Here is a 15,597-nt window from a genome sequence, read left to right as displayed (position 1 = left end):
AAGGTATGCTCATCATAGGGAATGTTATCAACATCATCAAGTGGAAGGAGACAATCTACAACTAGATCTTATGTTGATGGAGGAACACGAGGATCTCCAAATTGTTTCCAAATAATAATCCAACATGTGTGTAGGCACTTAATACCTTCTAGCTTACTATCAACTTCAGAGAAGAAAGATGGACCAAGGCTATGAGCAATTAATCCCCTTATACACATATTCCTATCACACCAAGCTAACTTTTTGAACTTTCACTTGGGCTTAGGAATAAGTCCATAAAGATTAGGCAAGAGTTTTATCCATTTACAATATGTAATTATTCCCTTTGCCCATGATGCATAATTATCCCTAGTAAAAAATACAACTGCAGGATGGATTCTCAATTCCATGACTTTACCCATGATGTGCTTATCTTAAGAAAAAAAATCAATGCACTCTGCAAAATGCGAAAAAAGAAAGAAACTCTGCAAAATAGATGCTTTGACACTTTATACTTAGTGCATGTATAATTACCACTTGTCAAAATGAACCAAAGTAGACTTCTGATTTTGATAGTTACAACAACAAATATGAAGCTATATACGACTCAACAAGATAAGACACGAGACCTCTCAAGGATTTAATTAATTACAAGTGCCAAAATAGGCCAAAAATGTCCAAATGTTGAAAGTATTATGTCTACTCAAAATTTCTCCAATTTGATACCAGATCTAGAAAGTAGACACAAAATCATGTACTTTCAAAAAAATAGCACCTAAATATGTGTCCATATGAGCTCAAACGAAGCCTTTGAAGTTACAAAAATTGGGATTTGCAATTTTTAGAAAAATTCAGGAACAAAGATTGCAAACAACCTACAACAATGTGTAGATCAAAAAATTCTACCCCAAAACAAAAAAAACTTGCTCGAAAAACTGAGTCCGTATGAGGGAGATATAGTTGTTTGAAAATCACCTATACAATTATTTTTCCTGAATCACTGTTGTCACACCTCTAAAAATCAAATGTCTATGGATTTTTCCTCAAATGTCTGATTTTGATGAAACAAAAGTTGATTTAGGGGTTTTTGACCTTCTAAATGTGATGCCAATATCTAATTTGCACTAGCAAGCTCCAATCTTGACCTGGAAATTTTTTTCTCTCCAATGACTATGCAATGAACACTCCTTTGGCTCTAATACCATGTAAGAATTTGTTATAGCTCTGATACCATGTAAGAATTTGCCTAAGGAATGAATGAAATGCCAAGATCTAGAAGCTCAAGAGATAGCACAAGAGAGACAAGATATGATCAAATGAGAATGGATTAATCAGATAATTGGATGAATACATCATAGAAGAACCTTGTATATAAAAGCAATTAAGATGACTAGGATTCATGCAAAGAGATAAGCATACCAATTGAGCACATGTCCACCAAGAGTGGATTATCCTCCATTGTGCATGAATGTATGCAACAATGTGAGGATAAGAATAGAAAGGTGTATCCCATAAAGAGATGTAGTAAACAACATGTGCTCAATTGGAGTGCAAACTACTATGTTGTCTACATGAAAAAACATGTGAATATGCAAGCTCCTAGTTAGAACATGACAACTAATATGAATATACATTATCTGAAGTAAACTTAAGTAAAGTGTAAATAGTAAATACTTATTTACACCAATAGACCAAGCTGACCAGGAAATAAATTCCCTTTCTATGTCTAATGATTAGACTGACTTCCACACAAATAATCCTTGAGAAAATTTATAGAAATATAAGAGTATATGTCTCCATGAAGAATGTCAAATCACATATCGCAAACTGACACCACCAAAACTTTTCTAACAAAAAATTGGGCCATTATCAAAGACAATTCACTAGTAAATACTGATGATAACTAGTATGCATCAAATCCACTATAACTCAAACAAAATAATTCAACACCATATGTGATGGAAAACATAGAGTTTCTACATGATAACCATCACCCCATTACAATTACAAGAATAGGGAAAACAAACTATATCACCAACAAACCAATCTCTATATTCTATATGATAAACATATATATTGACATCAATGACAAACCATGGATGCCAAACATAATGAGCAATAATTGCACTCTCAAACCATCTTTGAAAAATAGAATCTCTAATAATCTCCAACATGAACTTAGCAAGATAATTCTATCCAATTATGTAGGAGGGTTTTAATAAGGAATTATTGTGGAGCTTAGAAATAGTAGTAGAGACTATGGATGAAAATGTGATGATCTCATACCAAGAAAACTACTTCATAGCAATAAGAAAAAGATGAGGATTGAAACTCTAGTGAGTATGTTGTGAAGTGTCCCTTATTGTACTACAAGATACTAATGCCTTTGAGAAGATGAAACATGACATAATCATAAATATTGATTTCCTCTTAAAGTGGTTCCAGATGAAGGATGCTCCTAGAAATGAATGGTGGGTAGAATATCTTCTAGCAAAGGGATTTAAATCTGTTGAGACCTTGCTAAACGTGGAATGAGTTCAAGTATTATCACTGGTGGTGATAAGGGAAAGCAAGAATTAGGAAAATATAAGGATGAAAGACAAAACATGACCCCTCCCCAATAAAATAAAATTAAAAATTAAAAAATTAAAAACCATGTCCATCTTCATCTGCCACTGTAAATATGGAGTGTGAATACATTAACCAAATCCTTTAAGAAGAATGAATTAAGTTTTATAGTGGGTGTTAGGTTTGGTAATTTAAGGATTAAGTAATTACTACCTTAGGTAAGATTGGCATAATTTTCCTATCCAAGGGTTAAGTCAAGTGTATGCTTTTTAATTTTTAAGATAGATAAGAAAATTGTATATGTAGAAGATAAAGATATGGACATAATACATAGGTTATAATTTTATCTTGAATAAGAGTTACAAGGGCAAGTAATACAAATACCTAATTTTGAATCTTGATACTATGGAATATACTTCTCAGAATATTATAGTTATGAAGCAAAATGTTTAAATTGACAAATGTACAATGAATACATATTGTGTTATAAGTAGATACTTTCAAGTGTTTATTTCTCTATCTCTTACAATTTAATATGGAATACACAACAATATTTTGAAGATTTTTGATATTAATAGAATGGAGGTATGAAAATGGATTTGTAGCAATGTTTGATGAATGTTTCAGTATTTATGTGAATATAAGGGTTTTCTTAATAGGCATTGGTAATCTAGGGTTATGGATAAACTATTCCATAAAGGATATGTCCTTTGTCTTTTTTAATTTGGTAGAAAATACTACTTTCTCTTTTACAAGTTGGTGGACTATGATTTAGAGCTTTAAATATGAAATTGAGATTTGTTTCGATTACAGTTAGAGATAGGGGTTTTCCAAAATTTTATGATAAAACCACTACATGCTTTGACTAAAGTATTATTTTGACATAGAGGACGATATTAGGATAGCCTAGATTAACTTTGCTAACCTAACAAAAAAAAAATTGTGATGCATAACTTAATTCCTTACAATCTTCATAATAACTCAACTTTATTAAAAACTTGAAAAAAATCTTATTTCAAAAAAAGCATAGACAAAAATCTCAACTAAGAGAGAATCTTATGACCAAGGGATGTCACTAGAGAAGACAAAAAGATATTTGACAAAAATCTTCATAATAATTTTGATTTATAATAGAATTTTAACTTTTTCGTGATGTATAGTTAAATTTTATATGATACTTCATTTTACGAAAAAAAATCTTATCGTAAGAGAAGATAGAAAAAAATTTACACACAAAGATAATATCTTATGACTGAGGGATGCCACTAGAGGAAAAAAAAACATTATTTGACAAATACCTTCATCATTGTCTAATTTATTATAAAATTTCATCTTTTTTTTCTAATCATGAGTGATAACTTAATTTGTCATATAAAAAGTAAGATTTATAATATTTTTTATTTTATAGATTTTTTTATTATCTATAAATAATAAACTAAACATCTATACCTTAATTCTATATAACACTCAATGTATTATAAAATTTTAACTTTATCTATGATTTGATTTTATATGACACTTAACATTAAAAAGAAAATATTGTCATGATCTATAGCTCATTTTTGTAAGATAAAATATTAAAACATCTAGAACTTGATTTTATATAACACTTAATTTATTATATTTTTTATAACTTTGTTGCAAACTTAATTTCATATGACCTAAGCTAAGAAAATTTGAGGTCACAAATGAGAGACCTCATTCCCATTTGAGCATTCAACAATAACACCACAATAGGTTTGGGTTTTGAACCTTCATGACATGAACAACATCACGACTACTTAGCTATCACAAACTTCTAATGTTGCTTACAACTTAATCTAATATGGTGTAAAAAAGAACACACGCTTTAAACTAAAAACTCAAATTGCATAATTTAACATAACTAGAACATAAAGTTAAAACCATGAGCTCAAACTATATAATTCAGCATTAGCAGAGCTTAAAGTTTAATCCATTTGCTCAAACTAAACAATTCAACATAATCGAAACAATTGAATTTAAATCATAAGCCCAAATGGAAATGGTTATGCAATGAACCAATTTTACTCGATGGGCCAATTGTTTGATATTTATTAATTGAATTGAAAAGCAAACATAATTGTTTCATCAATTTTAGTTCAATTAATAAATATCATAAAATTGTCTCATTAGATAGAACTAATCGACTTCATAGTCATTTCCAACTCAAAATTACATAATTCAACATTATCCAAAAATGGAAAAAAATAGCTTATTGAAAAAGAGTATACCCAAATATCCCTATTAAGATAGATAGAATCTTATGACCAAGGAATTGTGGTCATAGAGCCACTTGAAATGATGGCCACATTGAAGTGACCCCAAAACAAGTAGAAGAGCCAAAGATTCATGTTTGCTACACCAGCCCAAAAGGAGGTAGGCTTTTGGTATTTGCCCTAGTTGTTGGATTATTTGATTGATTGTACTCTTTTATCTTTAAATTCCTACCATATCTTTGGCCCTAGAAATCATATTGTTGGGAACATATGTACACAAGGATGTGGCCTTTGGAATGAGTTTTGGGACAAGGTGGGAAAGGAAAAAGGGACCAATAAAAAGTATGGGGGATCAAATCAGTGCAAGGGTACACAAACACTAAACCCCTCCCCCCGTATCCACCCAATCCCCGTAGTGCTTTTTATCCTTCTCATAAGTGTGTCCTACACCGCTTTCCGACACGTGTCACTACATCATTCGTTCTTCTCCCAACAAATGGACTTTTATAGCATATCCAATCCGATTTATTCCGCAACCCCCCAAAAAAAGCGAAGCAACCAAAAAGGGTATCACGTGGCCCAGACGCTCCTCAATCGACACTTGTATACTTCATAGGTTAGACTGTCAGCCACCCCTGCCACGTGTCTCTTCATGGCATGAAAGTCCATTAAGACGTCCAGATTTGGAAATGACACGCGTCGCACGGAGAGAAGTTCCCCGCAGTCCCTACTCCCGAGCGGCCGTTGCGAAGTATTGAGAACGCAAGATGTCGTTTTCGCGGCGAGAATTGTGGTCGCTGGGACCCACCGACAGCTGTGCAGCTCATCCTGATGTTGACGTCTGGAGAACGCATGAAGAATTGACACGTGGGACAAGGTGACGTACGGATTACGATGGACACGGCAGTCTCGTTTTCGTGCGTTAATTTTAACGGTGGAAATAAAATTAAATTGAGAGAGATTTTTCAGTCTCTGATCCATTGGCTGGAATTTGACGGCTTCGCTTAAAAGTCTGCAAAGTTTTGGCTTCTTTATCTATCGTTTCATTAGGAAAAAGTAATCTTTTATTTTAAGAAAATTTGAGAATATATTTTTTTCTTAAAAATAATTTGAAATGTTTAAATAGATTTTTATCTTAATTTTTTTTGTGGAGGGAAAATCCAAAATCAATGTTTAAATAGAATTTTTTAAGAATTAAAATATTCATAGCTTTAATTTTTTCAAGTATTATTAATTAGAATAATTAGTAAGTGCGACATAGTGGCATGTACTTGTTGTTTAGTCATAGTAGATAGTTTAGAAAAGAAATCGATATAGTTTTATTTCAATTTTAAAATAGTAAAAATTTGTGTATAAACGATATAATGATAAAATATAATAGACATAAATGGTTAATAAAAAAATTAACTTATATTATTTATTTCAGTTAATCCATTAAAATAGTAATTTAGTAAAATTATATATGTATGTGAGATTAACTTTTTATATAAATATAATATATAGTTTTGTGATGATTTTTAAAAAATATGTAATAGATTTAATAATAATATTAGTCTTTGTATTAATCTATCTCCTAAAATTGTGCCGAGAAAATGAATTATGGTCCTAACCTCCAAAAAAGGGGTCCTATAACACAAAAGTAAATCAACCAATCAAATTGATAAAAAATAATTATTAGAATATATGAAATTGATAAGTAAATTAAAAAACTTTAGAAATATCTCAATTGTCCATAAATAATTGTTGGTGATTGGTGTAAATTAATCAAAGAAATTGAATACAATAGTACTATTAGTACTATTGCTTATGGCAAGTAAATAAAATATGGGCTTAAGAACTAGTAACATATTTTTTTAATGAAGGGAAATCTAAAGGAATCCTTTTATTGAGATTTTTTTTAATATCTTCGAATCTAAGAGAAATCTTATAATATTTTTTATGTTGTGATGGTTAAGTTGTTGCGTTGTTATCCTTGCCATCCAGGTTCAAATCTCATGGGGATGAGGTCCCCCGTTTGTGGCCTCACTGGTTCATAGCTCCAGGTCAAAGCGTTGGTGGTACCGGTGGGCGTGTCGCGCTAGCGCTACCGGTCACGTTAAAAAGTTTACCAGGCGCATTTTGAAAAAAAAAAAAAAAGAAAAGAAAAGAAAATAATTCAAAATATATTTTTATTCAGAAAAATAAATGTAATATGATGTTTTAGGTTTCCAACTTCATTTGTGTTATTTTCTAGTGATGTTTCTAGGGAAGAGAGCCATCAAGACATAGGTTTAAGAATTAGTGACATGTTTTAAATTAAAACAATCTTCTATTTTTTTCAATATCTTTTGACATAGACTAATGTCATATTTGACTTACTAATACAATAATCAAAAGTTAAGTTATCAAAACATTAGGTTTAACTAAATATCTAAGCTTTAAAATTCTTTGTATATTATTCAAATTTAGCTACATAATTTTAGAGCTAGACCTCTCACAAACTTGAGTTCCAACTAATAAATTTGAACTAGCAAAATATGGATTGTTCAAATTCTCTCATCTTGATTTTCAATGTCTGAATGTGTGTGGAAAATTAGTGTTAAGAAACATTTAAGAGAATGTATTGAATTGTAAATATCATTCACAAACAATTCATTGATGGTTTGAAAAGGAATGAATGAATGTTAATAAATACAATAGCCTAACACATAAGTTACCGCAAACATACAAAACAACATTAAAACAATATCTATTACTCAATAGAAAAAAGATATTAAAAAATAAATTGGCCAAAAATGACTCTCTGTAGAAGAGATACATTAAAAAAGACTATACCAACAAAAGACTTTCAATATTACTCACAGAAGAGGGACATTAAAAAATAGGTTTAATAATTTTATTTATTCTATTGACACAAGTAGTCATTTTAGTTCAAACAATGCAATTTATCATTGACATTTTATGATTGCACTCAAAATTAGATCTTTTATAAAATAAAACTTCTATAGCAAATTATAAAATTATCTTTTACTCGAAATAATTTCTAAAAATCTAGAAAAATAAATAAAATATCGTTTATGTGTTTGTCGATTCAATTGTGTATGATTATTATCAAGTCATGAAAGAGAGTTTTTAAAAAATAAGTTTGAAAATAAGTGACATTTTTATGACCACTTTAGAAGGTTACAAAGCTTTGTCTTTTTGTCTTATCTTTTTATTATTTTTTAATTATGGAAACATCTAAACACAATCTTTTGTTAAGATTTTTTTTTAAATATATTTTATTTTAAGAAAATTCTTACAACATTTTCTTATCTTGAAAATAACTTGAACTATCTTTTGTTTATAGAAATTAATAAAATATACTATATAGTGTATAAATTTTTAAAATATTTTTAATGATGTTCCTTGCTACAAATAAATTGTTCATTTTCAAATGTGTGTGAAAATTGATAGTGTTTAAGAACATCTTTTGAGAACATATTGAATTGTAATGGCATTCTCAATAAATTTCTTATGATTTCCAAAGGAATGAATGAATGTTTCTAAATACAATAGCATAACACAAATAAGCACAAGCATACACAACACAATCTAAAAGTAGTATCTATGTTACAACATGGAGTGTGGGAAAAACGCACCAATCAAATGGCCTCACTTGGATTAACACCCAGCGATATCTATTGTCTGATATCTCTTTTCTCTCAGCTTCAGGTTGCTACTGAAAAAAATTTGGAACTGGATTTTTCAGATTCAATGAATTAAGGCTCAAGATTAATCAACTTCTTGGCAAGAAAGAGATCAACCTCGGGCGTCACATGGTTGCATTATTACGGGATTGAATTTGGCATACAGTTGGTCCTTTTGTTCCAGCTATGGCTTCTTTTGTACTAGTTCTGCTACAACAACGTTATTTCCTGTTTTTGTGTATCTTGCTGATTTTCTTGCAGTCTTAGCTGCAATTTTGTAATTCACATTTTTTCAAATATTAAAAAAAACAAAAAAAAAACACTTAATCTGCCAAAATTATTCGCTTAAGACTCAAGATTTTACAAATTATGGTACATTCAATAAAATCGTTAACCTTGAGAAACTTGCCTAAAAACCTATGTTTCCTTAGACTCGAGTTTTCTAAAGGAAACATCAAATAAATCACTAAAAAATCTATATAAAAATTTTTCAGTTAAGTAATATGAGATTACAATATGATTAAAAAAAAATTCTATTTTAATTTTTAGTTGTCAGTAATATATAATTTTTCCAATAAAAATAATAAAAATTCCCTTAAATTTAGTGAAAACTAATTTATAGGTTATGTAAAAATACGGCAACCCAAGAGTACGGCTGTTCAAAAGTTTATATATTATAAACAGACGAGTACCACGGCCGTCAAATTCCAGGCTGGCTGAAAACCCCTCGATAAATTAAAACAAAAGCATCTGACGTGTCAACACTGGGCAACGGGGACGGCTCGCTTTACTCATGGGCTCCACCAACTGCATCGGGAGATGTGCAATACAGTTCAGCATCTTACACGTGCCGAATATTTTGGTATACGTAGGGCCTGCATACCAGATTTTATCCACGTGGCAGATAAGAGTGGTGGCAGGGTCCACGACTTAGGTTTGACTACGAAATTGACACTATCCGAAAAACATCGCTAAATTTGGAGAAGGCCCGTGTTTTTAGCGATCTTGTTAAATTTGGCGTGCATTTAGCAATATACTTCAATTTTATTTATTTATCATTGCCCTAGCAAATGTTACTGTAGTGGGAGTTGGAATTGGGAATTTTCTATTAAGGCGACATAATTCTGCATGTAAATCTAAGACAAAAATGTGTGTCAAGCCGGTCGCTGTTTGAAAAAGGAAAGGAGGAAGAAATGGATTGGCACGTTGGTGGATTTGAGCTTAAGATATCAGAGCTGTCAGTGGGAGAGAAGGCCTTTTTTGTGCTGTTGTCCTCCGTCTTCTCCACATGGCGGGCGAGAGATTAAAGTTGGGGTAATGTAATTTGATGTGAGCTCATTGGGTGCAAGGATTGGTGGGTGGTTTTGGAAGGTGACTTTTGGTTTGGTAGTAAAGGTGGTTTTCGTGGTCTCTGTGGGTGTATCAGATCATGTGTTTTTATGTGAGATTTGTATTTGGTTTTGAATTGGGGGGAAAAAGTTATTTAGGGTGGTGAGATTTGTTTTCTGAATCATCGTTGTTTGGAGAAATTGGAACTAGTGAAGCAATCATTAGGACAGGGGATCCATGTTTTTGTTCTGTTACAGGAACGATTATTTGTGTTTTTTTCGCGGGTTTCTAATGGTGAATGCGAGTTTTTTCTGATTCATGCTTTCGTTTATGGTTATTCGGAGAAATTGGAACAAGTGATTAGTGGGATTGGGAATCAGTATTTCTTCTGTTATAGAAGGACTGCTTTTTTTATAATGGCGGAATCATGCATTCTGGGAGCTTCAGTAATGTTGGTTTTCTAGAAATGTAGCAGGGGCATATTTGGGCGGGGTTTAGAAACTTGTGGTAGCGATGGCGAGTGCAATGGAGTGTGAAACAATGAATAATGACTTTTTATTGAAAAAGGATGAGGAATTGGAGTTGAGCTTGGATTTGTCCTTGGGAGGAACCATGGGGAAGTCGAAGGATAAGAAGAAGGAAAATCCATGTCTGAAGAAATATCCCTCTGGAAACATGCAGCCTTGCTTGAGAAAATTCGCATCTGGGAGCTTTGATGAGTTTGGGGAGGATTCCAAAAGAAATATTGCGGGGATTGATATGGATTCAGGAAGAAGGGAGATCTGGAAAAAATTGCATGTTGACAAGCCCTCTGCAGCCGCTGGTCCTCTTCCTCTATCAAGATCTCTGAGCGGTGCAGTTACCTTTGAAGAAATGAAACCATTTGTGCTTTCCAACGGGTCTAGCGGAAAACCAGCTTGGCCTCATCATTTCGTGAATACAAGCGCACCCAATAACAACACCATGGTTCAGAATGGAACAGGGCATCCGAAGATCCTCAGGACTTGCAGTGTTGGAGCTCTGGGAGCAGCTTTCATGGCGCCTTCACCGTCTTCCGTTCTTCATAGACAGCCAAGTATTGATGTGCTAATGCCTGACCGGAACCAAGAGGGCGTTCAATCCACAAGGCAAAAAGAGGCTCTGGAGCAGCAGAGGAAACGGGAAATGCATGCCATGAGGAGACAAGAGGCCAGGAAGAAAAGAGAAGAGAAAAAGGCTAGAAGAGATGAAGGTAAGTCCTTGGTCTCTGCTTCTTTTCCTGTTAGTTCTGGTGCAATTCTTTCGGGCAACAAATGGATGTTGAATCCTGAGCAATCGACCACCACTCAAACAAGCCAAAACGAGATGGATCGCAAAGAAAGAAACTCAAAATCAAAATCTAAGTCTCTCCTTGAAACTCAGAGATCTTTGAAGAGAGAGAGAGATATGGCCTCCAAAGAGATTGAGCCATGGATTGAAAGGGAGAAAATGGTGAAGAGGAAAAAAAGTGGGAATGGTGGTTCCATGGATTCCTTTCCCTCTGATTTTGATATGGAGACCAAAGTTGGAGTTGCTGATCGGACTGAAAGTAGCAAGTTAATTGGTGCTAACATGAATGGAAATTGCTCTACAAGGAATACCAATAGCCCAGGGAGAGGAAACTCTGGAACTGAAGAGAAAAACTCCAATAATCTCCATGAGAATGGGCATAAGAGCTCAAGCTCCAATATCGAGGATTGTGAAAGTGCGGTATCTAGAAGCCATGCTACTAATTGTGAAGCTTCAGGAGCCTCACCTTCAGCCTCAACCTCAGCTTCAGCACCCTACACTAGTCTTTCATTTCCCGTGCTACCAATTACTTATCCATATCCAATGGCTGGTGCAAATGGTCAGTGCATGTCTCTGCCCATTGGGTTCACTTTCCCGTATATGATGCCTTACTGGACACATGCAATTCAGCCTACAGGATCCGAGCCTCCCAAATCTAATGTCCCTCAAATGCCTAATGTTTCTTCCTTTGGTATTCCACCTTCCCAAATACCTATTCATGGGACTCTGCCAAGTTGGCTATCGGTGCCACAAGCCAAGGGAACGTCAGCATCAGTGCAAAACTCCCATTCTTCTGGAGGATCGTTGGCCAGGAGCTCTTCGATTCCAGATCAAGATAGAAAATCTTCTGAAGGTAAGAATCTTTAGTTAGGTTAATAATAAGATGATGAAATGTTTGTTCTTTTCAAGCATAAAACATTAATTTGATCTAGGTTTAGTACGTGCCTTTAAGATCTGGAAAAAAATCTGTGATATTTGGTTGACATCTCTACGTTTAGATCTGGAAAAACTTGTTTGACAATGACGAAGTAGTTAACATATGAGTTAGCATGAGAAATTGTAACAAAGGACTCTCAGATAACTCTAATGAATCTACATGGGTGTGCTAGGCAAATTGAATTCCCTCAGTTATACTAGTGAGAAACAAAGTCACTCTCTCATCCTGAAGATGGATCATAGAGTATGATCCAAAACGGCGATGGTTGAAAATTTGCACACAATCCCATCCCCCAAACCCAACTGAGCAAATGGATTGTGGAAATCTTCTATCCATAAATGTTGTATTTGCGATTGACTTAGAAAATTTAGAAGTGTTAATATTTACAAAGAAACCCTAAGAAAATTCAAATTCAAATGAAGTTTTTTTTCATTCCATAACAAATCATCCTTGTAGTTGTAAAAATAGAAAAAATAAAGTTTTTTTACGTTCCATAACAAATTATTTTTGTAGTTGTAAAAATAGACAAGAACCCTCTGTAAATTATGTCATTTGTTCACCATTGCTGTTGTGCTCAAGTATATCCCGTTAGCAGATGCTTTGACATGGAAAAAATCAAACTGAAGATTTTTTTTGTTGCTTTTTAAAAAAATTCCTTTATACCTCGAGGGGCTTAGTATTACTTTCAAACTACCCAAACTTTAGAGAACTTCACAATCTCTTCCCAATCTAGTGAACTTGATCGGGTAAATTTGAGGGTGTGCATATTACTGTGTTCTTTTCTGTCCTCGATCATCTTGGGAAGATCCCAGTGATAGGGTTTGAAATTTTATTCTCTATTAAATTACATTGCATTCCTGTTAAACATAGAATGTTCCAAGAGGCTATTTGAGATGGCTATGAAAGAAAATGATCTGTTTGGTGAATTCTTTCCTCTTCATTTATCTTACGGGCCTGATATATTTTCATTGCTTTGAATATTTACAGGATCAAGTAGTGTTGAGACAAAGAGTCAATCAATTAAATCAGAGAAGGGTTTTCAATCTTTAACTAGATTTCCATCTGTGAGCAAGGCCGAAGGTCAGAATTTGTCCAACTCGGAAGTTAGTGCATCTCATAAAACAGAGCACACGCAATTAAGAGATCCAGTAGCGAAAATCCCTTGCAGTTCATCTCAATCAGATTTCGAGATCCCATCCTCCAAAACCTCACAGGAGAAGACACTCGATGCACGAAGCAAGAAACCCACACATTTTGTTTATGCTTCAAATGAGAAGAAACAAAATTCTTCAAATGACCACATTTCAGAGGAAGGAGAAACCAAGCAAACACAAAATTGTAAAAATGAAACACAAGATCAAGACAATAACTCCGATTCGAAGCCAGCAAGGAGTTCTCAATTAGACAATGGCATGTTACAAGCTTTCCACAGAGTCACAACAACAGGAGTAGGGCCAAAGGGGACAACAATCAGTGGGATCTTATCATACAGCAGTAATCAAGTTAGAATAGTCTGTATATGCCATGGAACTCAAATGTCGCCTACTGAATTCGTGCAACATGCAGGTAGCACAGACATTTCAAATCCTGAAAGAAATATAGTTGTTACTCCAACCCCTTTTTTAATTCCTGCAACTTCAGCACGAGGTTAACAAAAAGACCATAAAAAATGCTCAGGGTGAGCAAGATTTTTGAAGTGTGCCAGAGCATGGAACTAGCAAAGGGCCTTTTTGTATGGGAAAAAGCATTGGTACTTTTTGTACGAACTTTATTGAAGCTCAACTTTTGTGTTTTAAGGGTTTTTGGGAGTTTCACATTCATGATGTAAACAAGAAGGAAATATGTTGTCATCCTTTACTCAAAAATCGATGAAACATGTGAGAGAGATTCTACAGGGTCCTGAATTTCTAATCTTCTTCCCTTTTGATGGAGATAGTGCAGGAAGGTGTGTTTTAAGTTTTGGGGGGAAGAGAGAGAGTAGTGAGTAATTGGTAAAGAAATATTTGTTGTAGTTTGTATAAAATGTTTCTCTAAGAATATATTGCAGGCAAAGTCTGCTTTGTTACATTTTTGGACAAGTCACAATAGTATGTTGCTTTGTTGAAGACAATTTTTAAATGATATGGTGCAAAATTTCAGTAGAATCTTTAGCAGATACTTGTATAAATCTATCAGATTTCCACAATTCATGTTAATTGTATAAATTTCTTTTGGGATCGATTGCGTGACCGATTTTAACATCAACCTTTCTGATCATACTACATGATCCATTATCAGGATTCTTTTTTCCTTTGTTCTCCTACATCCTGATGATGAATCATGTAGTATGATCTGAAACATTGATGCTAAAACTGTCACACAATCAATCCCAGAAGAAATTTATACATAGATACTTGTATCGTCAAATTTCAGAATGCTCTTCAGAGAAAAAGGTTTAGTTATTTAGTTGGGTAGATTCTTCTCTTATCAATGAAACAACAAGTGTAGCATCAATCAAAAATGGTGGACAAGATTTCCCAATGTCAAAATTTGTTTTTTTAACAAATGCACGATAAACTTTTTAACATGAAGGTCATTCTGGGACGACATGTTTTCTATCTGTGTTTTGATTTGAAGAAAGAAATCGCATTAACTGATAAACTAGTACATGTTCAGACCTTCTCGCTTCCTTTCTACGTTTTAACGTGTAGAATTGGTCATAAAGGGGAGTCTTATGTGCCAACTTGATATCCCTCTGGCAGAAGATTCCTGAAACATGAATGCTTCAAAACTCTTAAATTAATATGATCTAACCACTCAATTGGAATAACGTGCCCGTAACAGCTTAATTTTTTAAATAATATGTTCCAACAACTTGATTCATGGTGGTGGCAGTTAAAAGGTGTTGGACAGAACCAGTAATGAATACGGGAAGGATTTAAACATGTGCAAGTGGACGTCCTGGGATATTAAAATAGAATTGTATTGTCCACAATTCTACCTCAACACTAGTCCCTGATGATAGAGACAAATTAAAATAGCATTGGGTGGGCTTTTATTCATTGTTAGGATGACAAATAGAGAGGCAAATGCTGTCCCATTATAACATAACCTTCAGAGTTGCAGCATACATATTTTTTAATAATATATAGATTCACGATAAATACAAGGCAACAACAAGATACGATATACCATATATTGAAAAAATTCAATAGTGGAAGAAAGCTTTTAAACCCTGTCCATGACACTTTCCTTTTACTGGCCAAGGGCCTGGCTGGTAGCTTGATTTGTAGAATCCTTAAGATGACATTTTCATTTCATTAAGATTGGTTCTATTATGAAAATTGCAAACCCATTTGATTTTTCTTTTAGGATCCATGCGCTACTGTTGTATACTGTTGTCATCTATACAGTGGATATAGTTGTAAAATGGTATATTTATTGTAATTGTTAAAAAAATGTTTTTGAAATAAAAAGCGACAAAAAACAAGGGGGTCAGCCCTTACAACCAAAAAGCTGGTAACCAGCACATTACCAGCAGAGACAAAAGTTCCACTTAACCACAGTAATACTTATGCATGTTATCAACCAG

General features: G+C 33.6%; 1 protein-coding gene across 1 annotated transcript; it reads left to right on the top strand.

Moving 5' to 3' along the window:
• The first annotated feature begins 9,590 nt into the window (after nt 1-9,590).
• On the top strand, nt 9,591-14,091 carry LOC149545149 (uncharacterized). The gene is made up of 2 exons (XM_089790536.1): nt 9,591-11,942; nt 13,014-14,091. Exons 1-2 carry the CDS (start codon nt 10,295-10,297, stop codon nt 13,676-13,678), a joined length of 2,313 nt encoding a protein of 770 aa, XP_089646662.1. The 5' UTR covers nt 9,591-10,294; the 3' UTR covers nt 13,679-14,091.
• Nucleotides 14,092-15,597: the final 1,506 nt, after the last annotated feature.

The sequence above is a fragment of the Cupressus sempervirens genome, chromosome 7, assembly GCF_028749045.1.
Source record: "Cupressus sempervirens isolate cs-2001-9-10 chromosome 7, ASM2874904v1, whole genome shotgun sequence".
Classification (NCBI taxonomy): domain Eukaryota; kingdom Viridiplantae; phylum Streptophyta; class Pinopsida; order Cupressales; family Cupressaceae; genus Cupressus; species Cupressus sempervirens.
This window is presented reverse-complemented; position numbering and strand designations above follow the sequence as displayed.

Coding starts and splice junctions, on each gene's coding strand:
- LOC149545149 (XM_089790536.1), top strand. CDS start 10,295: ATGGCGAGTGCAATGGAGTGTGAAACAATGAATAATGACTTTTTATTG. Junction 11,943..13,013: donor AGATAGAAAATCTTCTGAAG/GTAAGAATCTTT, acceptor GAATATTTACAG/GATCAAGTAGTGTTGAGACA.